Raw genomic sequence first — 27,616 nt, 5'->3', positions numbered from 1 at the left:
AAGTGCAAATAACCAGGAGAGATCCTGGCTGGTAATCTGTCAGTTGCAATACATCTTCTCTCCTAGTCTTAAAGCACTTTCTATACGTACGCGGTGCTCTCCCCCTTTTGGAGATGTGCTGACTGAGGTAAGAGTAGATACTACAGCCATGCAGCAGCAGAACTCGACACAGGGCGCACGTTCCCTTCTTCTCAGCCCCGGGCTCAATCCCCTAGACGTAGGATAAATGCACATTTTACAAGAACAAATGGACTCTCCGTTCCGCGGCTCCTGGGGCGGTGGAGGCTGTGCCCTCTGGTCTGCCTGCTACCCCGGTTCAGCCAGCTGGGTCTGCAGGCTGGTCCCGAGCAGGGGTAAGTCCATTCCCTGGGAACTTGGGGCACTACCAAAGCAGGTCCTGCCTCAAGGCATGTAGTAAGAGAACTCTGATCACAAACACACAGTTTTGTGTAATCAGTGAAACAGAAGAAACTGTGTTCTGAATGTGTAGAATAACAGATTCCAGTTAGACTTCAGAGCCAGGCTCATTTGATAAATGACCGCTCGTATGATAAAACCATTCTTTGTCGTCTTTTTTCTTTTTTTTTTTTTAGCATGGAACTGCAGAGCATTTCTTTTAGTAAAGGGCAGGCATTTCCCTGTTTTCCTGTCCCTTTTTACTGTTTTTTTTACACGTTTTTTGTTCTGACTTCAAAAATGGATTCTGGAAAGAGATGTGGCTTAGAAAGAGACTCTCATCAGCTGAAATGTGCCTGGTATCCATTTAAGTTAAGGAATATTAAGCCTTGTCCAAAAATAAAAAGAGTGTAAAAGGTAAGAATGCCTGCAGGCTTGATTTTTAAAGATACACATTTTTCTTCATGTTGCAGATCTCGCCTTGCAGATTTCTTCACAAACTGCCAGCCTGAGTCACGGTCTGTTAGTAGCTGTCTGAAGGAGAACTATGCTGACTGCCTCCTCGCTTACTCGGGGCTTATCGGTAAGAAGGCAGGGAAGGGTGGGGGCTTATTCGTTCTAAGAGAAACACCCAAACTGTGTTTTGAAGGCCCACATGAAATAAAAACTGTCGAATATAGTACTCTACAATATGATTCTAGGCAAAAATTCTCCACCTAAGTGTATTGGCCCTGTTTTACCTCATAGAGGCTCCTGGGGCAAATTTGTACATAGCAAGGAAATTAAGGATAGAAGATAAGGAGAGAAAAGTGCTTGAATTTGAAATAAATTCAAGCCTACGAAGTAAAGCTTGTTAAGGTGGTTGGATTTGGACAGGACCGTGAAGTAGGAAGTTAAAAAGAACAAGTGAAACTGCAGCTTGGTGGATTTTGCAGCTGTCATCACAAGGTTGGGTACATACCTCTTGGTCTTCACGGAAAGTTTGTGGGACATTTGACAGATGAGAAAATAGACCAGCCTAACCTTGTTTCACGTCCAGCTACTATTCTTTCCATGATGTCCTTCTGTCCACTTTAAATGTTTTCAGAGGTGCCTGTCAGTGAGGTGAACTGGAACCAAGTTCATCTTCTGAAATCCTCTTCCCACTGCAACATAATTAATTTTGTTTGCTGACACCTTCCTGACTCTCAACGGGCTCGAGGATGCCTTTATGCAAGCCAGATTCCATATATCACATGGAGTATTTAATTCCTGAAAGAGAGAGATCATCTGAGGAAGGTGAACTTGTAGAAATAGCATAGCTGGGCAATAGCGAATAAGTGAATGTCAAAACTCTGAAACAAACAAATTTTAAAGGCCACTAGATAAGATGTTTTTAAACTTACAGCCTGTACTTGCTGCGATGCAGTAACACCCCCATCTGTTGGGTGTGAAGGTCCCAGCTGAGGCCCTGATGCAGGTTCTGCTGTTAAACAAACATCTCTGGAGATAATATCCAAAATAAAATATTTCTAAAATAGGTCGGATTGGCTGAAAAATGACTGAAAACTGTGTTCACTGGCTTACTGTTGTCATTATTATTACTCGAGCAGCTAACAAGTGAGGTAAGTCATGTGGCAACTGGTAAAACAAGATGTGAAGTTTTCAAAGGATATGCTTCTACGACTTAAGAGATGAAGACAGTATGCAGAGGGTATAACATATGAACAGTTGTGACAGAATGTCATTTGACTCTAGAACAAAGCATTGAATAGCCTTGAAATCTGATCCAGTCAATGAGATTAAGAAGTCTAGCTGCTGGCAAAGAGTAGCTGTTACTAATAGATACTTCTGGGTAAGAGCTGCCAAGAAGGTCTTGCTGGACCTAGTGAATTTTGCTGGCAGTTTTGTTGGATCCGTTTTTCAATTTAACCCCAAGGATGACCCAGTTCCTGTAGTCAGGTGTTTTTGTGTTACTGTGGATGACCATGCTGCAAAATGCTGTAACACATCAGAAATGTGGCATGGATCCCTCAGGAGCTGAAATCAAAAGATCTAGTTTTCAAAGGGAAAACTAGGAATTTTTTTCCTTCCTGCTAGTCCCTAGACACATGTAAATAGATAGGAACTGGCTAGTGTGACGAGAGTTTTTACTTCTTGGTAAAAGGTAATCCTGATAAGGAAAGAAAATTACTGAAACTAAACTTCCATGTGCCGAGGTAGTAAATTCCTGCTTCTGATATCAAGCTGGTATCAAAATGGAGTAAATTATGTGAAGACCATCAAATCTGTTAAACTCCGAGATAGAAACCAGAGGTACAATCTTTCAAATATCTGCTTAATATATGTAAAGCACAGAAAGAAGAGATAGATAGTCTGCGGGTAAGAAGCTGTCACAGATCGAGTCATTCATCAGAGCTTCAGGATCTCCATGTGTTTTAATTAAGATAAAATATTGTTCATTAAAATAAAATATTATTTCATTTAGCCATTTCATTAAATGTAGCAAAAATTGCACCTCCATATAGTTTGTTCAGGAAATTGAGGATTCACTGTGGAAGGTGTCATTTTTGTATGAGGTGCTTTACCTGTTAAATGGAGAACAATCTACACAGGGTGCTTTAAGGTTTGCATCAGGGTGTTATGTATATAATTTTAAAGATATGTGTATTTTGCAGGAGTTTTTAAAGTCTTAATTCATCACTTCAGGCTCCTTGTAGTAACAGGGATAAATTAATATTTTTAAAAAAAAAATAAAAACATAAAAAATGTTAAATGTAGGATAAGCCTGGAGACAGCCATGTTTGAGATTCAGTGCTTTGGGTACAGCCTAGTTAAGCCATCTGGACCATCTGCACTCCCACATCAGTTTCGTATTGCTCTAACTGCCAACTTCAAGAGCTGCTTTAGCGTTCGATTTCTGACGCATTTCCCCTTGTCTTCAGTAAATCCATCTAATTTCCCCCGGATTCCCAGGAGTTCCATGAAAGTTCGTGTGAGTTGCTTTGGGCCCAAGGAGGGGGCCTCCTTCTGGACTCACCATCCATCTCCTCATTCTTAATTGACTCTAGTTTGAACAACCTCATGGCTGCGTTCAGGTCAATTCTGCTTTTGTCTAAAATGTGGAGACCTGACTGTCTGCTGTGGAGACCATCACAGAACTATGATACCTAGATCACAGAAGATGGAACGTGTCCTATTTTACTCCAGCCACCATGGTTTCTCTGATCCGTTAGTGTCCTTCAGTTTCCAAGATGCCAGCTAGCGGGGGTGGGGAAGGGGAAGGCACACACGTTGCAGGGAAAAAAACCGAAAATCCACCCCAGGAAACCAAGCATATAATCCGCTTGGGTTCACATCTGCCCCCAGGTTTAAATGACAGACTGATTTTCTACTAGCTGCTCTTTCAGCCACTCTGGTTTTGCTGGATGTACAGTTTGTGTGCGGTGTATACACATTCCTTGTCCTGTCTTTCCTGTATTCATCAACCAAAATCGTACCTTAGTGTCCGTTACACTTTTAGCCTCTGTCTTGACCCATTTTATTGCCTTATGACCACTTTGTGATAAGAAAGTCTTACCTCAGTGACCTTTCTAATTTCCTCAGTGCCTTTCTGGTTTTTTAACCCTTCAATAAGCGTTTGCTACTTAGCCTGGTTTTGTTGCTGTTTTGAAGCTTACTGTCTTTTCATTTGCAAAATCCTCTTGATTTTCATTTTCTCTCACTACAGATCATGTCACGTAGTTGAAATGGTGTACTGAAGCATCAAACAAATAATGGACAGTTATTTTCATTTGTTTTATTTTAATTTAACGTCATTCGTCTTCTTATTTATCTACTGTCAAGTTTTCATTAATAGTGCAAGTGATATTTGCCTATTTTACTGAATTCTCTGCCTCCACTTAATAAATTTTGAACCGTGCTATTTACTCACATGCTAATCTCGTGTAGATTTGGAGCAGTTATTACTGCACTTTCTGTCGAAACCTGGAAGCAGTTGAAGGTATGGATTGCATTCTAATTTAAGAACAAAACAAGACAAAAGATGCTTTTTGTGAGTTTGGCAGTGGGACTGCATTCATTTTCACGTACATTATTGCCTTTCTCAGGCCAGCCCTTAATGTCTGTCTGCTTTGTCTTCCACGTCATGTATGAAGCAGTTTGCACGTTGATTTGTTCAGTGCCCAGCGGTGCCTGGTGACTGATAGGCTATTTGACATCATTCTGTGATCTGTGATTATTTCTAATGTTCCCTTTTTTTAGCTTGATGTTTCATAGCCCTTTCCTGTGTGTTATTGCAGACTTTTGGACACTGGACCTGTGGACCAAATTTTCTCTGCGAGTGTACCCTTTGAGTCTCTAATATTTATCCTTCATCTATTCCATCTTCTTAATGACTGCTTTGATGTCAGTTTTGAGGAGATGTGATCGTATTTCCTGATGATATATAGCCTGTCCTTTAACTGGAGATTACAAGTGAGGAATGTGTTTCCTGAAAGAGCTTTCATCAGTGCAAGTCTGGAATACCTGCCCCTTTTCATCTAATTTTCCCTGTTTAGTCAGACAAATAAAATAAAGGTTCAAACTTCTCAATCCTTAGGGATGTTTAAACTCTCTGACCTGCTGGGGCCATGCCTTCAGTGAGACTGCTTGTTTGACTATGTGCTGATGGTATAACGGTTGCCTGAACCAGATGAGTGATGAACAGTTGCTGTATATCTTTTAGGGCACAAAATGCATTCTTTGGTTTCATTTCTTTCGTCGTAGCCTTGAGTTGACATATAGATATGAGAATATTTACCCGAGAATTTGAAATAGAGTTAGAATGAACCTGTGATTGCAAGTTGTTGACAATGTTTATGAAACAATCCACGTACTGAAAAAGTAGTGACACAGCAAGATTAATAGTTATTTATTACCTGCAAAGAATTTACTGTACTGTTTTACTCATGCTGGTTATGGTTTTGCTTTGTTCATCACCATAACCCACTCTGTCGATAGGTCCCTAATGAGCACCGTGGGGTTAATGCTCTTCCAAGACGTATTAGGGGTCCTTTCAGCATGACTCGTGTTATTCTAGCCCGTATGTTTCAGAAACGTTTTTTTAGGCTGGCCGCGGACTCAAGGAGGAAGCTCAGGTCTGGATGTCTAGTTTCATCCCTTTATTTGCAGTTAGAACAATCGTGAGAAAAAAACACAAGTGAGGGAGAAATAATGGATTTTTAGAGTGCAGCTCTAAGGACATAGGTCCACTTACGTCTGATTTGGCAGCAAAGCCCTTTTAAGAGGTTCCCGCCTTCTCACAATCCATCCCTCCCCTGACAGTTTTCCACCTGTCAGTTCTGCTGATGCAGCTCTCTGTGGAAATGCAATATAAACCTTTTTGGAGGCAGGGAATGGGTTTTCACTGTGTGGGTCATTTCAGTCTCTGAAGTGGTTGCATTCAAACAACTGAGGGTGTGAAGTACAGCACAGGGCTGGATGTCAAAGGGCAAAGCGAGCCAGGAACTGCTCACTCTGGAAGGTAGAACCCTGCCATGGCTCTGCATTGTGAATGCAGCTCAATTCATACAGTGTTATTTGCTGCCTTCTTAGTATGGAAAGAATATTTCAGTACAAAGGCTGCTCACAGTACTGTACTTGGCTCTTTGTCATAGGCACAGTGATGACACCAAACTACATTGACTCAAACAGTCTCAGCGTGGCACCGTGGTGTGACTGCAGCAACAGCGGTAACGACATAGATGAATGCCTGAAATTTCTGAATTTCTTCCGGGACAATATATGCCTTAGTGAGTACAAAATTTGATGTCTTTAAATGTGTTTTAGCAGTTTTCTGGAACTTCTTTATTGTTTGTTATGATACATCAAGGTCATCTCTTTGCACTTTGTAAGGATGGTGCTGCTGTAGGTTTAAGAATTAAACAAAAAAGCAAACATACCTGTTAACTATGGTTTATGGCCAAGATTGCAAACCTGAGAAGCTCTTAGAAAAATATTCAAATAACAAAGATGTGTCACGGAGAAATACGTTTACATCATAGATCATATTTGGACCCTAAGAACAGGCAGCATCTGTTCCAAAAAGTTGCAACACCTGAGGGACTTCTGTATAATTTAAAACTTCATATGAAAAGACGTGTAGTTTATGATATGAAGGATTTGCTGTAGGTAAGTATAAATTGGATTGTGCTTTCAATTTATAGTTAAGCTTCAGGATTTTTAGGCTACTTGATCTCAGATGCCAGGTTTTAACAGAAGTCTGGATGTTACCCATTGTCAAGATTTTGTTAAATTATTGATTTTTTTTCTTTTCAGTCAAACTCACTTCTAAATTAGGGACTATTATAAATTTTGGAATGGTTCAATGGAGTCAATTTTGGCAGGTTCTCTTTTCAAATTTCCTGTCTGCCTGGAGCAGCGTAATTGGATGATGTGTAGTGTGCATCAGAGTTTTAATTTCAGATAAATGAGGAGACCAAAAGAGCTTGGCTTCCCTAGCCTAGCAGAACAGAAGTTGAAAGGATATGTGATTGTCCTCTGAAATTGCATTAGAGGGGCAAGCCCAGGGAGGGAAAAGGATTACTTAATCCAGAGGACAACGTTGGCACAAGCTCAAAAATGGAGATACTGGCCATACATATTTAGGCTCAAAATTGGAAAAATTTTAACCGTCAGACTAAAGTTAAGAAATAGGCTTCCAGGAGGAGTTCGGAGGGTATAAAAAAAAAACTTCTTACCAGTTTTAAAGGTCATATTTCATCAGCTTGTGAAAAGAAGCATACATTGTTGCTTTTTTTTTTTTTTTTCAAAAATAGCAAATGAACTCAATGATCCAGACTGTCCCAACCAGCCCTAATACTTGAGCTAATGTTAACGCAGGGTTCAGTCTGTATTTTAGTACAGGATCTGAAAACCTCCATTTCTAGATTCTCCATGGGCAGCATTGTTGGAAGGACATGGGAAGCTTTGCATACAAAAAGAGTTATCCCGTCTCCTTTCTTTTGCTGTCAATATAAAAGCATTAATGAAGACAAATCAAAGACATTAGAGGTTACTGTGAGACAAATTATAGTCATGCTAGCTGTAAGAGATGTTTTCTTCATGAAGAAATTAAAGATGTTTCTGGTTTAAAACAAACTTTTCTCTCTTACAGAGAATGAAAAAAGTTTCGTTTATTTTTTTTAATTGTTATTGTCATTAATGGGCCTTCCAGTGTCTGGAGGAAATGTCATTTGTTTATTGGATGAGATTAAAAATCCCTCCCACTTTGTTTAGGCAAAACAAAAATCACTTTTCCACAATGGGGTGAAACTAGGTTTCTTGCTGGTCTTTTTTTTGCTAAAGTATACTTCCCCTCCAAACTGGGAAATAAACCAGTGACTTGGGGCATTTACAGATGTGGAAAAATGAGCTTAAATATTTATTCAAAACCCCATTTGGTTATTTATGCAAAGTGGAATAGCTGAGACTGTACCCTGAGGTCTAGAGGACTCAAGAAGCAGGAGACCCAGGCTCACATTCGTGCTGTGCCTGATGTGGGGCTCAGATATGAAGCTGAGTTTACCGTGTCCCACATACACATCTGAAATCCTGGTCTTCCTTGCATCTCTGTATGTACTTGCATAGAAATTCCACTCTGGAGTTGAAAAGCCTTCTGCAACAGGTATTAAGTTGAAACCAGAGAGGAATTTTTGATTTCAAAAGGTGGATGTGAAAATTCCAGTCTGTTTTAATAATTAGTCCCAATAAAGACAAACATTGCATTTTTTTCTTTTTATATATGTATGAAACAAAGTTTTTCTTTATCTCAGCATTGTTCTGCAGAATATGGATTTATATGAGAACTGTGAAATTGGCTCAATCTCAAGAAAACTAAAAATCCAAATTAACAGGTCCCGAATAAAATATATTCTACTCTAAAATATGGGGCTGTGTATTACCCTGCTTATAGATTTATCTTCTTTATTGAAAGTTCCAAGTTTATTGGTAATATGACAGTGGTCCTTATTGCTGCCTCTCCTATTAGGGTTTGGCCAATCTTGAATTCTGGAAATCCGTCTTAAGACTTTATTTTAGCTGCTGTGAAAGTAGAAGTCCTGACATTCATTTATGTACTCTGGAATTCCTACCAAACGGAATGGGATTCAGTATATCTACCTATCTGTTCAAAGGATTTGTTCACCTCTGCCTTATACTGCAGTAATAAGAATTGGCAAGTGGGAGGAAGAGCATAAAACAGTGAGTTAGTTAGTAGAAGTTATTGAAAAGACCTTTACTAGAGCAGTTAGACACTTGAAGCACCTCCTTACAGTCATGTATTTTGAAATATATTTGAAATATGTATGAAAATTATATATCAAATGCATATTTAAAATATAATTTATAGGTTTGAAATATTATAAAAATATTATGAGGGCTGGAACATCTCTTCAATGAGAAAAGGCTGACAGAGTCAGGATTGTTTGGCCTGAAAAAGCCTCTGAGGAGACATTATTGTGGCCTTTCAATACTTGTAAGAAAGAACGAACGATACTTATAAGAAAGATGAGAACAGGCTTTTTAGCAGGGCCTGTTGCAACTGGACAAGGGGTGATGGTTTTGAACTAAAAGAGGGAAGATTTAGACTAGATATAAGGAAGAAATTTTTTTACAATGACGGTGGTGGAACACTGGCACAAATTGTCCAGAGAATTTCTAGATCCCCCATCCCTGGGGAAAGAGGGGAGATTCAGACGAGATATAAGGAAGAAATTTTTTCAGTGAGGATGGTGACACACTGGCACAAGTTGCCCAGGGAGGTGGTAGATGCCCATCCCTGGAAACATTCCAGGTCAGGTTGGACGAGGTTGTGAGCAACCTGGTCTAGTTGAAGATGTCCCTGCTCGCTGCAGGGCGGTTGGACTAAGTGACCTTTGAAGGTCCCTTCCAAGCCACACTGCTCTATGATTCTATCACAGAATATCTCAAGTTGCAAGGGACCCGTTAAGGTCATTGAATATGATAGTATGAGATAATTAAAAATTTATTGTGAAGACCACTTCTACTTAGACAACTGGAAAGATTGCATGTATTTCTGTGATCCTTCTGGCAACAAGGGAAACAAAGAGTTACTGTTAATTTAGGAAATCATGGGAAAATTTGCTTTTTATATTGCCTTATTCAGGTAAACCCAAGAAAAACATCATTCCATTTTTTCCACTTTTTCTTCATCAACCCAGCTGATTGTGGTGCCTTTTACAAATTATTCTCTCTGTATGTTGGAGTTCTAATAATTAGTATCAGAATAAAATACATTTTTTACAGATGAGAATTAAGTGTAAATTATTTTATAAGACAAGGAATACCACTGAGAAGAAGTATGAATAACTTCCACATATTAGTCCCCAGTGAAATTGTTTGATTTCTTGCACAAAGAATTTGAAATAAGAAATCCCTAAATCCATGTTGAATCCCCGAAGACCTGATTAAAAACTGTTTTTCTGTTTGTTTATAAAAAACCCAACCAATTTACTCTTGCCATAAACACACTCTTTAATCCCATGAAACTGTGATAAGCTTTTTAACTTTTATATTCTAAAGTTTTAGTTTAACTATGCTTCCCTCGCCTAATTATGCAGATTTTGATTGTAAACTGTAAGGAAAAGATTGTCTTAGTTAAACCATTTTGTAGTTATAGGCATGTTAGTTTTACTACAGCAAGCTGTAGAAATAAATTAATATTTTGCTTGCTCTCTTTTTTTAGTTTGCTGTGTAACATCACCTGCCTGTATTAGGATATAACACTCAAACTGTATTTTATATCCTGAAAGTAATTTTTTGAGGCTTTTGGATGGTAACAAATATGATTACACAAAGTCCTAGACTTCCTGTCAAGAATTACTTGGAACATTGCAAAGAAGAGGCTGCACCAGATAATTATGTGACCCCAGACTCTCCGTTCATGTTTCTGATATGTTCAAAATTAAGACACATTTTTCAGCATAAAAACTGAGTTTCTATAGATACACATTTTCAGTGGAATAATAATGATGATGATGATTAAAAAGTCAGTTCTGCTTTCTGCCATTTGTTTAGAAACAGAAAATTGCCTGTAATTTATTTTTGCAGAAAATGCAATTCAGGCCTTCGGCAACGGTACTGATGTGAACGTGTGGCAGCCAATTTTACCAGTACAGACCACTACAGCCACAACTACCACAGCTGCCAGACTTAAAAACACAGGTTCAGAGACCACCAACAACGAAATACCCACCCACAACGATTCACCAGCATGTGCAAACCTGCAGGTAAGAGAGTCTTGTACTTGCGCTGTAGAGATGAGAGTCTTTGGTGGACACGTATGCAGAGTAGTCTGCTGCTGCAGAAACAGTTGCCTGTTTGTAATGGAATGTCTCTTTATTCCCATGTTGTAGTTACATGCTGGATATACTGTAAAATATCAGACACACTTGTTGTAAAGCAAAACCATGCGTATTTCAAAGAGGACTTTATTGCCTCTCTGGCTCAGAAGTAAGGCAGAGTATTTAATTTGTTATCACAGGTTGGGGTATGAATGCGTCATTCTCCAAACCCTGCCAGGCTATGTCAGATTAAATTAATCCCTTGAGTAATCCAGACTCAGAGGGGACTCTTAATGTCAGATAGCATGTCCTGCTGCCTTCCTTATTTTGTTGGCAGTAAACTCAAGAGATTTTTTTGGCTGAGTAGGTTTGGATATTAAAGAATATGTGGTGCTGCAAACTACATGGATAAGCTGGACAAAGATGCTGTTTTGAATCGGGTGCTTCCCTGAACTGGGGTCAAGGGTCTGATGTGATTTTGGCCAATGGCTGTAGCAGTTTTCTTTGACACTTCAGTTAGGCTATTCATGGTGCGTCATTGATTCTGGATATAAAGAGGCTCATCACTTGCTGAAGGCAGTATATGCACCTCTTAGAAAGTTCAAAGAACTTGGGTAGGAGACAACTGCAAAATCAAGGCAGGAAAGAGGTAATAGGAAATATAAGCTGAAAACATCCTTAGGCTGGATTAGAATCTGGCGTTATAAACATTTCTGTTGGTTTAAATGCAAAATTAGGTCAGGGATAGATCAGCTTGGCCTGTTTATTTTTGTCTTTGCAGGAGGAAATTGCTATGTGACATAAATGAAAGTATCCAAGTTTTAAGATCTCATCTGGTATTAAGATACTTTTTTTTCTGGATTCCCAAACTCCTCCACACTTGTAGCATTCACATTTCACTCACAAGAAAATTGATTTTGTATTCTTCGTATTGAACTGTATCAAAGTTTCCAGGTTCACTAAAATGGGCAGTTCATATCACTCAGAAATGCGTTTTGCTTCTTAATATTTCGTACACTCACCTTCATCCTTTTCTAGTTTCTCCATTTATTTCGCATGGGCAAATTGTATATGAATTAACATTTATTAATATTACAGCATCACAGAGTAAATGGTGTTAATGGTAGATGGTGTTGAATCTAGGTCCTTCTGGTTTTATTTTAGTTTTCATATCTATGCGTTCATTTATTAGTTAAGCTTTGTAAGTTCTTGATGAGATGGAGATAGTTGTAGGCATATATTTCTATTTGCAGTAGTCATTTGTCCAAATAGAATACACTAAAAAGAAACATAACCTTTTGAACCTGAAACTTGAGATAACTTGCATTTGAAGCAAGACATTGGTGGGATGTTATTAGTTCACTTCACACTATATTAAAAAATTGTTTTAAGGGAGAGATACCACATTTTCCTTCAGTGTTTGTGCAGTCCCCTGTAGAGTAAGGCCTCCAGATGCTACCAAGTACACATAATAAATAATGAACTGAAGAAATGGCAAGTGATCGCAAATCCCATCGGATTCCATTTGATTTGCAAATGTTCCTCAGGCCTGAATAGATGTTCCAGTATTTTGAAAATGAATTAAATTTTTCTCTGACGTTTTGAAGTCACGTCCCAGATGAGTTCATCAGCACTGGTTTAAGCTACATTATGACTTCAGGTGTGCCCCTGATACACTTGACACAAGAAGTAGAGCTCTATAGGGAAAATAGCTTCCTTTAAATAAATGATCCCTGCTGTTCTGTTGAAACTATAGATAAGTCTGCACTAAAAGGTCACTGGTCCTCCAGGACTCCCGTTCTTGGCAGGCCCCGGCTGCCCCATGCCCGGGTCTGTGATGTCCGGAGGTAGAGCAGCGACTCTTTCACGGGCACCCCCTTGTCATGGGGAGGGAGCTTGCGTGCCCTTGTGAGGTTGAGAGCTGTGCTGGTGGTGGCATGTGCCTCCGGTGGGGTCTCCCAGGCCAGACAGGTCTCAACTGAAGGGTCAGACAAAGTGTATCCACGGGCAGGATGGGCTCACTAGCCTTTGGGCAGCCATCCTAGGAGAAGGACAACTCTGACTCCAAACCTGGACAGATGGAGCTCGTTTAGCCTTGTAAGGCTCCATCTAAGAGAAGGACACTCTAACCAAACCTACGACCCGAGGACTTCGCTGTCACCGTCCAAGCTCGCTAGGCCCTGGCAGATGAACCTCAGGTGTAAAGGGTGGAGCCAGTTCCGCGCACACTGCGCCTCACCTAAAAAATCCACCGCGCAGGCCTGAAGGGTGCACTCATCGCCTGCAGAGAGAGTGGGAGAAGCCCTTCCCAGATCTTCGTTTGCGAAGCCAAGGCATGATGATGATGAAAAGGTCACTGAAGCTACATGAATCAAGCAGTTTTATTCTTGTGAAGTGCAACATTCTGGTGCATGCTACTTCCTTGTGTCAGAACGGAAACACAAAGAACAAAGGTCTTACATTTTAATGCATTTTTCAAAAAGTTACTTACGAATACAGCCAAAACAAGCCCACACTTTTTAAAAAAGAAACCTGAGTTTGTTGGACAGTATGGTGCTGCTTTGCTTGTGAGACTGAACTCTCGCTGCAAATTTTACAAAAGAACTGGAGGCATTCATATCACACTTGGAGAAGTGTATTCATTCCAAGTCTCTCCTCCCATGAAAAATATGCCTTTGCAGTATTTTCAAAACATGAACCAGTGCAACCAAAAGCGATCTGAAGGGCTTTGTTATACGCTTAGCCGTTGAGCTGAAAGGTTTCGGAAAGGCAATATAGCCTAAACGCTGTGAAAAGTAGAATTAAAAGCATTAGTCTCAGCACAAAAAGACAGTGGCAGAGAGGGAATAAGGAAATGATCACCAAGATGCTACAAGGCTGCATATCCTAGTTAGGGGGTTCAAAAATACATTGAAGGAAGAGCAGGAAGTGATTGATTAGTATAAATTGCCATAGAAATAAATACAGTAAGGGAAGAAAGAGCAGGAAGTGATTGATTAGGATAAATTGCCATAGAAATGAACAAATACTAACCTCCTGGGGCGGTAAAATACAGGGCACTAACCCAGCCTGTCACTAACTGAGCAATTTGTGATACATGTGTTTCTGACTTGTTCAGAGTGGTTGTGTGAAAAGCAAGAACACACTAATGACTTTGTCGCTGTGCCATGTTCTCCTACACGCATGCAAACCTGGAAATCAGAAGGGTTGTGAATGCTGAAAGAAAACATGAGCTACTCTGTTTACCTAGCTCAGTATTTATTTTGAATACCTGTTGAAGGTTTGGACTTTCCAAATAATTTTTGTTTCAGTTATGCTGCTCTTAATTTCAATTTAGCATTGCTACAAGAATTTGCAGTTCTCCTGTTATGGTGGTATTATTTCAAATAGAGACAGAGAAATGTTGAATTCTGATACATGCTTATTTTGTGTTTATGTATGCATGGATTTTTGTTATATACTTTTTTTTCTATCCCTAAATTAAATCAGCACTCCATCTTTGCCAGGAAGATGCTTAACTCCGTCAAGCATCCTATAAACTCCTTTATAAACCTGGCTTCTAACAAAGTTTGCTGAACACAGAGAGTAAATAGCAGTTAGCTTTATATAAAATGCTAAATTCATGTATTTTCTGAGGTGCTTGACATCTGCAAAGGATCCTCAGCACCGCATAAAGGTAATTTGTAGAATACTGTGAACAAAAAGGAAGATGAATGTCAATGGCATGCTCCTTATGCAGGCATATTTTATTAAGTAATTGCCATCCCTATCTTTTTCTCTGATAGCTTTGCTCTAATGTTTTCTGTTTAACTGACATATTTGTTTGTCCTTTTTTCTCAATCGGAACTCGTGTGCAGTACACCAGTCAAAAAATGGTTATGGTCTTTCAGTCTGATGTTCTACCACCACTGCTTGAACCGTCACGTTGGATTATTTGAAAGGGACAGAAGAATAGGTTTGGATGTGTACTCACGCTGTGTATTCTTCAAGAAAAATGCTGCTTCTGCATTTAGAAGACACGTATGGAACTGAATGATGATAATGAAATAAACTTCAAGTGGTAGATTAGACTAGATTAGACCAATTGTTCCTACGTCATCAGTGGAGATAAATAAAAACCTAAGACTTTCATTCTGGGTTTGTGTTAATATTCTGGAGAGCATTTTGCCCAGGATAAAAACGGTAGAAGACAAGATGGTGAAGGACATTTAAGTCTAAATTTATGCATTGAAATCTATTACCTCCCTAGCTAGTTCTAGACTTTGTTTTCCCACTTTTATTATAAATGTCTTGCTGTATTTAACCTCTGTTCAGCATTCAGAGGGAATTCAAGGTTTTTGTGCTTTTGAAGAAGTTTAAGCAGTGGACACTTGTAATTGAGGTACACGGCCCTTTAGACGGAAGTCAGGCTCTTTTCAGTCGATTCCGGGATGTGAATGTCTTTGTACTCTCAGCAGCAAAATTAAAAAATTATGAGATAGGAGAAAGGAAGAAGAGGGACATCTAGATACTTAAATGTGTCAATTGTTTTCTATTTGCATGTAAGATTAGTGAGTGCTTAGAGCAGATGTGGGTCATATTGCAAGCTGTTCTTCCACAAATTTACATCATTGCACACAGACTTGGGAATTAAAAAAATGTCATTATGGCGAGTCTAGGACAAAAACAGGAAATGGGGCTCACAGATCTCTGAGGAGATCAGGACTTACAGATGACTCAGACTGAAGATTATTGTGCTCTTCACTTGTGGATCTATCTGTTGCAGATCTTTAACACTGTGTAAGGATCTGCTAATCTGATGTTTGAAGAACTGTCTGTAATTATTTAATGTAGCTTCCTGAGTGCTAAATATTGTTATTAAAAAGCATTGCGTAGGTGGTTGGAGAGGGTTAAAAGCTTCAGTTTCGTGTTCTGAGGATCAAGACATAGCAGGTGTGGAGCTTCATGGGCTGTTAATTGGGTGGTGGGTGATCCTAAGCAGGAAACACAGGCAGTACGTAGGTGTGGTGTTCTTGGCGGGGGATAGTACAACTGCTGAGACGGTATGCTGGAATAGGGACAAAGGGAACTTGATTTATCCCCTGAGTATTAACTTGCCCATATGTCTGACACCCTCTTTCTCCCATCACTTCACAAAAATGAAAGCCTGTGGTCTTTCATTCTGTGAAAAATAAGCGCTGTCCTTTCAAATGCCGTGCCTGCTCTGTCCCTCAGAAGTCGTACTTGGACCTCTTCCTCTGGGCATTGCAACTACACAAAAAGTTACAGTCTGGGGAAAAAGCTGGACAGGAATATAAAACTCCCAATGCTGTGCCATATGAAAAGATTTAAATTTACCTCCTGTATTGCCAGGATTAGCTGACATAATGGGGTCAGCCTGCTGGTACAAGTGATTTAAAGAACACCTATTGGCAGCTTTTCTTTTGAAAAAGCAACATCTTTAATTCACTTCAGCAGCAATTCTGTTGTACCTAATTGAGTCTTGTTTGCTTTGCATGTTCAGATTAAAATCTGACAGCCAGGGATAATTTAAAGTTTCATCTTTAATCGTATACTTCTAATCTGGGGAGGTCTGAACAAAATTCTGTTTTACCAAAACGGAGACTGCTTTGCCATTGATTTCACTGACATGGAGTTCCATGAAGTTAGTCCTTGTTTACTTTAGCACCATGCTGGAGTGGATCCTCAGAAAGTATGGGTGTATAAAATTCCCTGAGACTTTTGCGCCTTTCAGACAGAACGGTCAGGTCACCGTGAGCGAGGGACAGGTTTGGGTTTTCAGTCTGCGTGGCAATCTCGGTGTTCATAGGCAGGAAAGCAATCAGCAATCCACGTGCATTACTATGCAAACGGTGGACCTCAGCGGCAAAAGGCTGCTTTGCAGTGAACATACACATGCACAGTGCTAATGGTGTGATCACGTACACTGCCTCCACCTGGAGCAAGGCTGTGCTTGGTTCTTCACCATCTTTGCCAAAGAATTTCAGGACTGTGCAAGATAGATTGTTTTCAAGCTCACTGAAATCCTGCAGAAGTTAAAGATTAATACAGCTGATTAAGTGCAGAGAGTCTTTTTCCTGTCTTTTGGACATCAGAGAACAGTTTGAGGATGTAGCCAAGTATCATAGTCTATAGGCTCAGATGTATCATTAGTGTCAGCATTGCTATGAAACATCAGCTGTCAGTAGGAAATTGTTCTCATTTACCAACCTTGGTTGAACTTCTTAGTTGAACATCAGGCCCCCTTGCAAGATCAGTCACAACTTGTGACCTAAAGCACAGGCTAAAACTCTCTGGCGGTGTAAGTCAGCACAGCTCTGTCGTTACCATCAGAGCTACACAGACATGCACTGGTTGACATCCAGGCTCTTCAGCATGTGGAGCTCTCCGTAAGACTGGACCTTGTATTTAGTGATCTGATGAAACATTTTCAATGTTGGAAGTCAGGTGTAATAAACTTCAGCAAAATGGTTTATTTTGCATATTAGAATTACAGTTTAAATTATGTTTCTTTCATTAGCATGCTTGTCATTATACTGCAATATTGTGCGTGTGTACTGCCAGAGAGCAAAATACTTTAGAATTATTTCATCAATGATAAAATATTTTACAGTTCATTTAAAAAAAAAGTTTTAATAGTCTGCACATCTTTAGTGTATTATAATAATATGGCTCTTTATAGCAGACTGTAAAACTCCAGACTACAGTTTTAGGAATCAGGCAATTTTGTTTTATAGTTTAATAATTGTTCAATTGAAAATGAGTATGAGGTTACTAAAAACCAATTTAATGACTTAGAAAAATGCAACTTTATTAAAATGTACTACACACCTTTACAGAAAATTGAAATTTCTGTGGACAGATTATAGCTCTTATCCTCAGAAAGAATTTTCCAAATTATTACTACTAAAAGCAGATGTAGCATTTGCAGTGTTCCCCTAAGCCACAGTTGTTTCTACATTTCACTTCAGTATCCTCTTACAGGAATACCCACAAAAATACAAAGTGCTAGAATAAACCAGAATCAGAAAATCGGATCACATCAGATAAGCCAAATCAAACTATTAATAGCCCATGCTATTACTTTATCTAGTTCTTCATCATATTAAGGGTATTCCTCACATCAGCCAACTTCAGTTCTCAATCAAATCTTAGTCCATCATGTATTTCCCTTTTAAAACAGATAGCTCACTGTAGCCTGAAAAAAACAGCCATGAAAGGGAGTACAGTATTATAATTTAATTTTAAGGCATAGCTACTACTAATAAAAATTCTAGGTCATTGCGTTGCGATGGTAGATGTTTAATCATATAGTCTTTGGAAGCATAGTTCATAATATATTGTGCATTTATGGGACTTGACAAAGTGCTTTGTTTAAGACATATTGTTTGGTGTTAGCAAATATTAGGTTTTAGCCATGACTCTGCTTCCATTTATTCTTGTTCAAGTGGAAGTAGCTCTGGTTATGCCAGCAGGCTGACCCCGCTGCAAAGCAAGCGCAGGCAAAAGCTATCATGCCACCAGGATTCTAATGGAACGGAGAACAAGAATAGAATCCTTGAAATCGTTAGTACTTTTTTGTTTTAACTGGAGTCCTACTTACAGACCAGAATCCCATCATCCCAGCTATCCCACAGGCTCGTAATTAAAAGCTACTCCTGATCTTAAGAATGAAATGGATTACAGTTATCTTCAGTTAAGATAAGGTATCACCTTGTAGCCTTTATTTATTCTGAAAATCACATAGTGTATTAGAGTGCTCTAGAAACAATAAATATTTTATTGTTATAAACTATGTTAATGCACTATGTTATCCTCAAAAAGTATATCCACAGTGATACACGAGGAAAACCAAAGTAAAAGACTGGTACTATCAAAGGTAACTGATACAGCTGTCGATACAGAGGTGTTTCTTTCTGAAGTGTGAAAAGAGCTCGGTGATTGCCAGAATAGATCAAAATTTACCAAAATCTTTCTTTATCAATTCTTCCATTTTTGCAAAGAATTGTTATATAGCAGGCAAGCAAAAGGATTTCACAAGGCTTTTATAATTTAAGTGTATTTTTGAACACTAAAGCAGGTATTGATGTTTTTGTTCTGTAGTGTGATGGTTTAAGACAAATGACAGTGTGGAGGCTAAGTAATTTTGGATAGTGAGGCATTTTAACCACAGATTAATACAGTCATAGTTTTACAGCCTTCTTGGGGGGGACGGGGGTGTTGTTGAAGAGTGGTGAGAAGACCGGGGAGCAGCATAGCAATTCGTTGGACAACCTCCTTTTTCCGTGGGGGAGAAGGCTCGCTCCCGGAGAGGAACCCTGATGTGTTGCGCACAGTCCTGGTGCAGGGTCATGAGGTTTGCCTTACCTCTTGTCCTGCTCCCTGAAATCCCCAGAGATTGAAGAGATGGTCCCAGATCCTGGAGGAGGCTTGTGGGGCTGCCCATCCCAGGGTCTTCTCCCAAAATCTTTGTTCCGTAGTATTTTTATGAGTCCTTGGGTATATAAGTGGGTGAAGAAGAGCTGAGAGATGACTACTGCATTCAAACTGCGCTATTAATTCTGCAATTTCCTTTCACCCTTGTTCGCTCTTGCAGTCTGCTTGTTGCAGATGCTTCTGGACACCTTTGTGCTTCTTGATGATCAACACATAGCTTGCATAGACTCGCTGTTTCCTAGAGCACATCAAACCTATGCTGTTGTTTGGGACAAGTGATTGATACTACTTTGTCTGCTGCTACAGCAAAGTGTCAGTTGCTGTTCACTGGCTTATGCTCACAGCTCTGCCTGATGTATTTGCAGACCACAATAATTTTAAAGAAGGTAAGAACTGGGTAGTATACAGATGCCGCTGCCTCATTGTAGTAGGTCCTGAGCTGTTAACAGCCAAAATTGCTTGCAGTAAGCATGGGAAAAGCCCTTCCCAGATCTTCGCTCATGAAGCCAAGCCATGATGAAAGTTCTTCACAAGTCTCAAGAGCCTTGTGCACATGTTCAATTGTCTATTTCTTAGTAGTTTCAAGTGTTTGAATTGTTTTGTTGCTGGTTTTAGCTGAATCATTATGAAGAAGAGAGTAGAGTGAAAGCATTTGAGGAAGGACTATGAATTTGAGTTCTCCAGTACTCAGAGAAATAGAAAGACAAACCTGATGTTACTCACTGGATGAAAATGGGCTTGAAGGCATTTACCACATTCTGTCTTTTTATGCATCTTGCAGAACGTGCCAATTGTGGAAGTGGATGAGGCAGCTTTGTTCATCCTCTTACGCTCAGTCTCATGGCAACATTACTTTCCCTGGTGCAGAACTGTAACCTTTCCTCTGGAGGTCTAAATATCTCTGCAGTACTGGCAAAGAAAATCACACTGCTTTTAGAGAGATAGATTCCCTTAAACTTTCACACAAATAGCAACTCTAAATGCAAAGGTCTTTTTAAACACCTTCCTGTTCTTTTGAAAACCCTCCCTATTGGAAATAAGAGAAATTCAGGAAATACACTATTTTATCATGGGAAGTTCCCCTCCAGGAAACGATAACCAAGACTAGTTCTGCCTATTTACATGACGTGAGTTAGACTATTAGTCTCCATTTACTGGCATATCTACACTGTCTCTGAAACCTCACTTCCAGTTAACCATTAGTCTTTATTAGATCCTTAACCTATCTGGCTTTTTCTTTTTTTTTTTTTCTTTTTTTTTTTCTTTGTCCTTTCTTCTTGCATATCTGTTCTGTAATCTTTGGGCACTTAGCTGCATCATAGACTTACTCTGGTATGAAATTTAGCAGTATACATTTTTCTTTATTCCCTCTAATGAGGTAATTGTTAAATGCAGATTCAGGGGGAAGAAGAGACTGCACAGGAGTGAGCAGGAGGGATGTTGAACCCATGTGGCACAGGAGGAGTCACCGTGCTGTCACTGGCTTGGCTGCCTTGGAAGCTACAGTGGGGAAGGTGGAAGAGACAGGGGGTTGTGGCCATACTGGAGTGGAATTAAGAGGTTGGAATAGGTCTGTAATTTGATTGGGGAAAAAAGTCTGAGGCAACCCTACTTCCTTATCCGGGAGTATAGAGGATACATTGTCTTCCTCTGCCAGCAGCAAACCCAAGTACATGAAGTATGTTTATGCGTATAAAGTCATTTGAGGCTAAAGAGGCAATCACACAGCCTCATCAAATTCTGCTTTTGTTTATACACTTGGAAAAATGGAGTAACTCCATAGTTGTGTACATTGCAATTATCCTTAAGTGTTAGTTGTAATTATCAGTTACTCCTTACAGATATATCCATCATTCTTTGATATTTTTATGTAACCCATAAACTAATGTTCTTAAAAGATAAACTACCCAAGCTCTCGGTTACTGTGTGGCAGACAGGAGCAAAAGCATTTCAGTAAATAATAAAGAAGAATTTTTAGGAATAGTTTCTTCCTTGTAACCAGCAACAAATGAAATATAGAAAAGCCCAATGGAAATTAGAATACAATAATAAATAGTCATTCTAAATTATACAGGGGTGATAAGGCAGCACAGCTGCGAAAGTAATATACTGTTGAAGAGCTAAAATTTGGAACCTTTTCCATAGCATGCTCAAATGTTTCGAGTAGTCAAACCAAGTTTATAGGATAGAAAATGAAACATAGTCTTTTAACCAAATTAGTTAACTTACATTCTTAAAAAAAACATAAGTATATATTTGGTTCTGTTTTCAACCTGTCTGCTTATTTTACTTACAGTCTTCACTGTATATTAGTAACCAGATACTGGAAATAAATCACACCCTTTTCCTCCTTCTTACTTTATATGCCTGTGACTCCTAGTCAGCTGTCATACCTGAATAATAGATCTCTATGTTACCCTCAAACCATCTACTTTACAGCATTTTTCAACTTGCTGTTGAGTTCCAGAACACGAGACTCTGTCATCTATTTCAGTTCCTTCCCTTTGAAATCAATAGGACTTCAAAATGTTAATTTTAATCTTTACTTCAGAGGACAGCCTAACTATTTTACACCAAATTGTAGTTCTAATCAGTGGACGTGGCCTAACAGTCCCACTTCATGTTAAGCCCTCCTGCGGCTTAGCTCTTTCTGTGAGCCACAAGTAAACAGACTGACTGTTGTGCATAATGCAGGATATTTTTTCATAGGTTCACTCAGCATGTGTCCTAAAGAATTACAGGATTACCCTCCCTCATGTCTTTCTTAAAACAGAATTAGGTATTCAGGGCAGTAATTTACTAAATACTGCGTTACATGGTACTACTTTATTTTTCCAGATTGTCATTTTCAGAAGCCTCAAGTTACCTTTAATTCAAGGCTAGAGATGCATTACCTCATGCACATAAACATTTGGATGTACTGAATTCATGCTCAGATTTGAAATGTGTGCATTCAAATTTGTTATGTATGTGGCAGGTAAGATGAGTGCCAGGTAGGATCTGAATAGCTCCCTGCAGTCACAAGTACCTAATTTGTGCAGAGAGTTGGATAAGTGGGCTTATAAAGCACCCGTTCCTAAATTTGTGTCTGCACAAATGTAAAAACGTGGTTTGATCAGAACTTTTCTGATCAACAGTGTTTAGTGTGGATTTTTGCAATAGTTTGCCCTCCTCTAGAAAAAGTAGTGCATTAACAGTTGCATGTACCCAAGTTAAATTCTTGAAGACCAATTTATAATGAATTCTATGTCAGTATGCTGTTCTGTGCACTTCAGCCAATAGGCTTTGTAATTATCTGGTTCTGAGGGCTAATTTAGGGATCTGTTCCTGCAGGGAACTAAGTGTCTGTGTACAATTTCAGAAGTCAAATGCAAATTCAGAAGGAAAAATTGTCCCTTTTTTCATACTGATTTTGAACTTAATTACTTTGACAAATTCTTGCACCTATTTGCAGAATCATGGTCTCCTCAAGAGTCTGCCTAACCCCTGTTACTTCTGATCAAGGTTTCCTGATTATTCCTACGGATTCAGCCACAGTTATTTGCAGATGAGAAGTTCAGTTATTACAGGCACAACAGAGAATGTTTAGATAAAAAACACACCCGGTCTATGCTCAGAGAACAGCTTAATGAGGGTAGTTATGAATCATTAATTAAGCAGAGGCTTTTCACCTTAGGCTGATGGCGCAGATACAATGCTGTATTTGGTAGCAGTACCGCTGTTCGGTAAGCGCCCATAGGGAGAGAGCTCTGCTCTTTGGCAGCTGAACTGGTCATCCTGGGTCCACATCACAGGGACAGCCCCTAAAATATAAGTCACGTTGGCTCATGTCGGTGTAACAGGGGACTGGACTCTGGTGTTTCATGAACATTTAAAGAGAGCAACTGGCAAAGCTGCAGCTCCAAATAATCTACAAGCCAGTGAGACACATCTGCTCATATGTGCTCTGCAAGTCCTCGTTCATCATCTGCTGCCTTTTGTGATGTACAAAGCCTGTTGTAGTGCAGTGACATTCATCTATACAGCACATCGTATCAGAAATGTGATGTCCTATGCTATTCAAGTGGTCACTGAGTGTGAGCAGCACAGTGATAGCCCAGATGCCCTTTAAGGATGCTGTTCGCAGCTACTAGAGAGGCTAGTGCCTTTCTGGCCACTGAACATGGCATCTCTTAAACCCAGTAAATTCGCTTTGCACTGGGACAGCTCAGTGCACTAGCGTAGTATCAGTGTTGGTGTGTATATACAGCCCGCATGTACAGTATGTGTATGTTAATATACAGTGGACACAGTCTGCATTATGCTCATCCCTCACCTCTAGTAATGCTGTCTTAGTTCTAACTTTCCACCCCCTGGTCTGGAGGTAGGAGTAACTTAAGAAGCCATATTGTTGCCATAGTTGCCACACACCCAGATATAATTTTTTTTTTAATGCTTCCTCTCTAGAAACTTGACAACAACATATAGACACTGAAACTTGCTAGTAAGACAAAGCTGATGCTTGTGAGTATTAGATGCATCTGAGAAGGCAGATCACAAAATACACCCCTCACTTGGTCTGTTTTCTACTTGCCTCAGCTCAGTCCAGAACTATTAATAAAACTGTTATGCACTCAGGGAAATATTTGTTGCCAACTACCATCAATCAAGATTCTCTTCGGATAGCACTCTCAAGATGTTTTTCTAGGTGAAACCTTCTAATGTCTCTCTTGAGTCCCACTAAAGGATGTTAAAATTTCGTAGCATAGGGCACCTTCAAGATTTTTCTTGTAGAGTTTGCAATGGAATTAGAAAAACCTGAGGATACAGGAGGACTGTCCCTTTTTAACAGAGCAGCTCATCTCCCAGAAATGGAAATGAATGGTGTGGAGAAACATCCCAAGTGCTTTGCGATGTTATAAACCTATATCCCATTAATTTCTCAGTCTCTTTGATGAAGTGCACTGCCTGAGGTGCAAATTAGAGCCACTTCTCTGCATTGAAGCTGTCCTCTTAAGAGAAGAAGTGCTCCAGAACCACCTCCTCGTTTCAAAAATACTACAGAATAGTTGTCAGTATTGACCTGAGCTAGATTAAACTAGCTACCTCAGAATATAAGGCTGTATATCCCATTAATAATCCCCTGAACTATCCAATCTGCCACAACATAATACTTCAAAAACTTGGCAAACTAGTCACGATAAATCTTCAAAAGCTTCTTCCAGTTTGGTATGGAAGCCTTACAAAATCTACCCAAAGTTGTCCTGTTGATCTCTGTTACTTGCCTTATTAGCATTTGTCCATTTGTTTTTTCTGGCTTATAAAACGTAAACATAAATGTAAGCCTTCTGTCCTTCTGTGAATAATTTGTGCAATGAAACAAAGCAGGATCATATCCTGTGAATACATTTTTGCATAGTCTGATAGTTATTTACCTAATCTGGTCATTATAGGCTCAGATTTGTTCTAATAGGGTTATAATTGTTCAACATCTAGCATTCACAGTAGTTTTTGTGTCCAAGAAATTGTTTCAGTGATGAAAAAAAATTCTCAGTACTTCTTAGTGAGCTCAAATTTGAGGCCATATCTGCAGATGATATTAGGAAGTTACTTTTCATTTTGACTTGCTGCGCCTGGCCAGTGGAAGAATTCCCATTGGTGCAGTGGGATCAGGGCAGTAAAGAAGAAGGCACCTTTCTAATAAGGTCGTGATTCTGCAAACTCCTCTTACACGAGAGTTCCTCTGCTTATTTGAATAGCTTCATTAACTACAGTGTAACTGTGCGTGAGGTGCAAGAGCATCGTTCATGTGTAAATAATGGATATGAGGAAGGCCACTATATTATCATCTGTTAAAGTATAGTCCACTATAGCGTAGCCCATTAAAGAGAATTCATTTTAGGATTTCATTCCCGGTGTTTTTGAGAAGGAATGATTTTTTTCTCTCTTCTTCGCTCATTTCATCAGGGGAAGAATGAATGTAGGATGCTGCATCAAAATTTCACACAACTGTTGAGTTTTAAGATCCAAACGACAAGGACCTTTTAATAATGTTTAGGAAGCTGACAGACAAACTGAGGTCTAGCTTAGCTAGTGGAGAAGACCAACTCGATGTTTATTTATGTTTCAGTCATAACTTAAATCTGATGAAACATATGCTTGTCCTAGACAATAAAATCCAACAATCAAAATTGTATGATGTTAATTCACTTCTAGAAATTAAAATGTTGATGGAATTTATTAATTAGGAATACTAACAGTGACTTTGAATACCTTTCTGCGAAAGGATAGAGGCATGTATTCTAATGAAAATAAAAATAGATTATGACAGACATTGCTAGCAGCTATGCTTAAAGTTATCTTAGATCTAACATTAAAGAAATCCTGTGTTCAGTGACTTAGAACTGTGCCAAAACATTAACTATTAGGGTGAAATTTTTCATGTGTGTGGCTCTGGCTGAATTCTTGAGGTCTAACTGCCTGTCAAAACCATGGTATGTCTTAACCTGTTTTTGTTATAGACTCTTCTTGGTAAATCTGATGATTGCATTATTTAAAAAAAGAATCTGATGTTTTTATTCTGAATGGTATTTTCAGTGCTAGAAAGGAACATGGATACTGAGGGAAGTACTGCAGCAAGTTCAGTACAATTTCAGCCCTGCCAGTTCTGAGGATACATCTGTGCACCTGCAGAATTCAGCTAAAGGATTAGAGGAACAGGGAGAAAATGCTTTAATTTTTTATTTCAGTGGCACTTCTGGAGAGCAGATTATGTAAAAAATGCAAAAATCACAAATAAATCCAAATCACAGCTGTTCAAAATTGAATTACTTTAAAAGAAAAGAAGAAAAACAGTCTCTAAATCATGTCATGATTTAATGGAACTCGGGTACAGGCATAGCCACACAACTGCGGATAGAAGGAAACTAATATATTGGGCTTGAAATGTGTGAATAAAACTGAGGAGGGGACAGCATAGCTGGATGTTGGGGGATCAACAAAGTGGCTAGTTTCTTCTACCTTTCTGTGCAAAGTGAGTATCTGCAGCCTTTGCTTTTGCCTCCCTGTAATTGAAGTGATGGCACTTGTTACCTGAAGTGTTTCCGAAACCCTTTTAAGGTTTTCTGTGTTTTCTTTCTGTGTGTAGCCACACTAGTACTTGCAACACACATGTGCATACATACATGGTTAGTGAAAAGTCTTACATGTTTTTAGTCACTTAACCAAAAGCAAATGTTCATGGCCATTCTTTTCCTGTCCCTTTTAAAATTTATGAGCCAATGGAGTGCTCAAGAGACCAGCAATAATACCAGTTGCTTAAGGTTGGCGTAGCACAAACAGAAGGTAATGCTCAGCGCTCAAGGCCCCATGCAGGCTGGTGTTCAAGCAAGCTTGCCTGATCTTTGCTTCTAGCTGCAGAACCAGAGGACGCCTCCCCTGGTCCTGCTGCCCAAGCGCAGAGGCAATGCGTGACCTTGTTTTCTTAATCTCTTCCACCAACTGAAGGCTCAGAGCTGGATGTCTCACGAGGCCGACCGATGCAGCGAGCATCCCTGCTGAGCTCCTTCCCTGCAACTCTGCTTTCAGCTTGGGAAGCCCCCAAGTTCTTAGCAGAGTCGCAGCCTCACACCGTCCTGTCATCTGCTCGGTGCGAAGGAGAACGTGCCTGTGAGTAGCGGGCGTAGCGCACGGCTGCCTACGCAGAGCAGCACATCGCAGCCACTCTCCAGCCGAGGCATGCGGGGCGGTGCGAGGTGCGGTGTAGAGGCACTGCATGGTGCTCGTTAGTGCACTGCCAGCCTGTGCTGTTCTGGCTGAGCTGCTTTTACTCCCCTCGTAGCCGTGGCTGACAGCTGCTCAGGAGTGTTGACACCACACTCCAGTGCACCACGCAGCCCAGTAATAGGGGAGGTAGGTACTTCACCTGCCGCCAAACAGAACAAAATTGTTTGCATATTCGGACACGCCAGGGCACACACTCCAGCCTGGGGAAGTGTTGTGGGATCTGTAGCTCTTCAATGGCTTACCTTTGTTCAAAATTAAGAGCTGAGCATGTCTTTTAGTTGGGATTGTAATGGCTTTTTGTTCATGCTGCTTTTCTTTAGATGCTGTTCAGAGTGCAGCAGCCAGATGCTACCTGTAACTGCTGTGAGTGGCACTGGGTTGATAGCTGTGGTGAATCACTACGGAAATGGATTTTAATAACAAAATCCCAAACAACTTGACTTTGGATGATATGGTTGTTCAGTTTTATAATTAGAGGGGGGAAAAAAAAACCTAGGTAGCCCAAGCCATTGAGAAATTAACCTAACAAAACTTACTCCATCTATGATTTTCAGTATTCTGTTTTCTTTTCTCTCCTTCTTAATGCAAAAATATTTGCTTGAGACAAATCCATAAAAGACCGTATTAGGACAATTGCATAATATCTCCTAAAAATAGGAAGTGAGAATCTGGGACTACAGAAAATCATTTTACTTAGA

General features: G+C 39.6%; 1 protein-coding gene across 1 annotated transcript in view; it reads left to right on the top strand.

Moving 5' to 3' along the window:
• The window catches only part of GFRA1 (GDNF family receptor alpha 1), a 54,401-nt gene that overhangs the window by 16,500 nt on the left and 10,285 nt on the right, over positions 1 to 27,616 (top strand). Inside the window, exons 3-5 of the mRNA XM_010144951.1 lie at positions 870 to 979; positions 6,033 to 6,167; positions 10,486 to 10,664. Of these exons, the coding sequence (XP_010143253.1) occupies positions 870 to 979; positions 6,033 to 6,167; positions 10,486 to 10,664 (424 nt within the window). The remainder of the gene's footprint in view (positions 1 to 869; positions 980 to 6,032; positions 6,168 to 10,485; positions 10,665 to 27,616) is intronic.

Source organism: Buceros rhinoceros, unplaced genomic scaffold (genome assembly GCF_000710305.1).
Source record: "Buceros rhinoceros silvestris isolate BGI_N320 unplaced genomic scaffold, ASM71030v1 scaffold18220, whole genome shotgun sequence".
In the NCBI taxonomy this organism is placed as follows: Eukaryota; Metazoa; Chordata; class Aves; order Bucerotiformes; family Bucerotidae; genus Buceros; species Buceros rhinoceros.
This window is presented reverse-complemented; position numbering and strand designations above follow the sequence as displayed.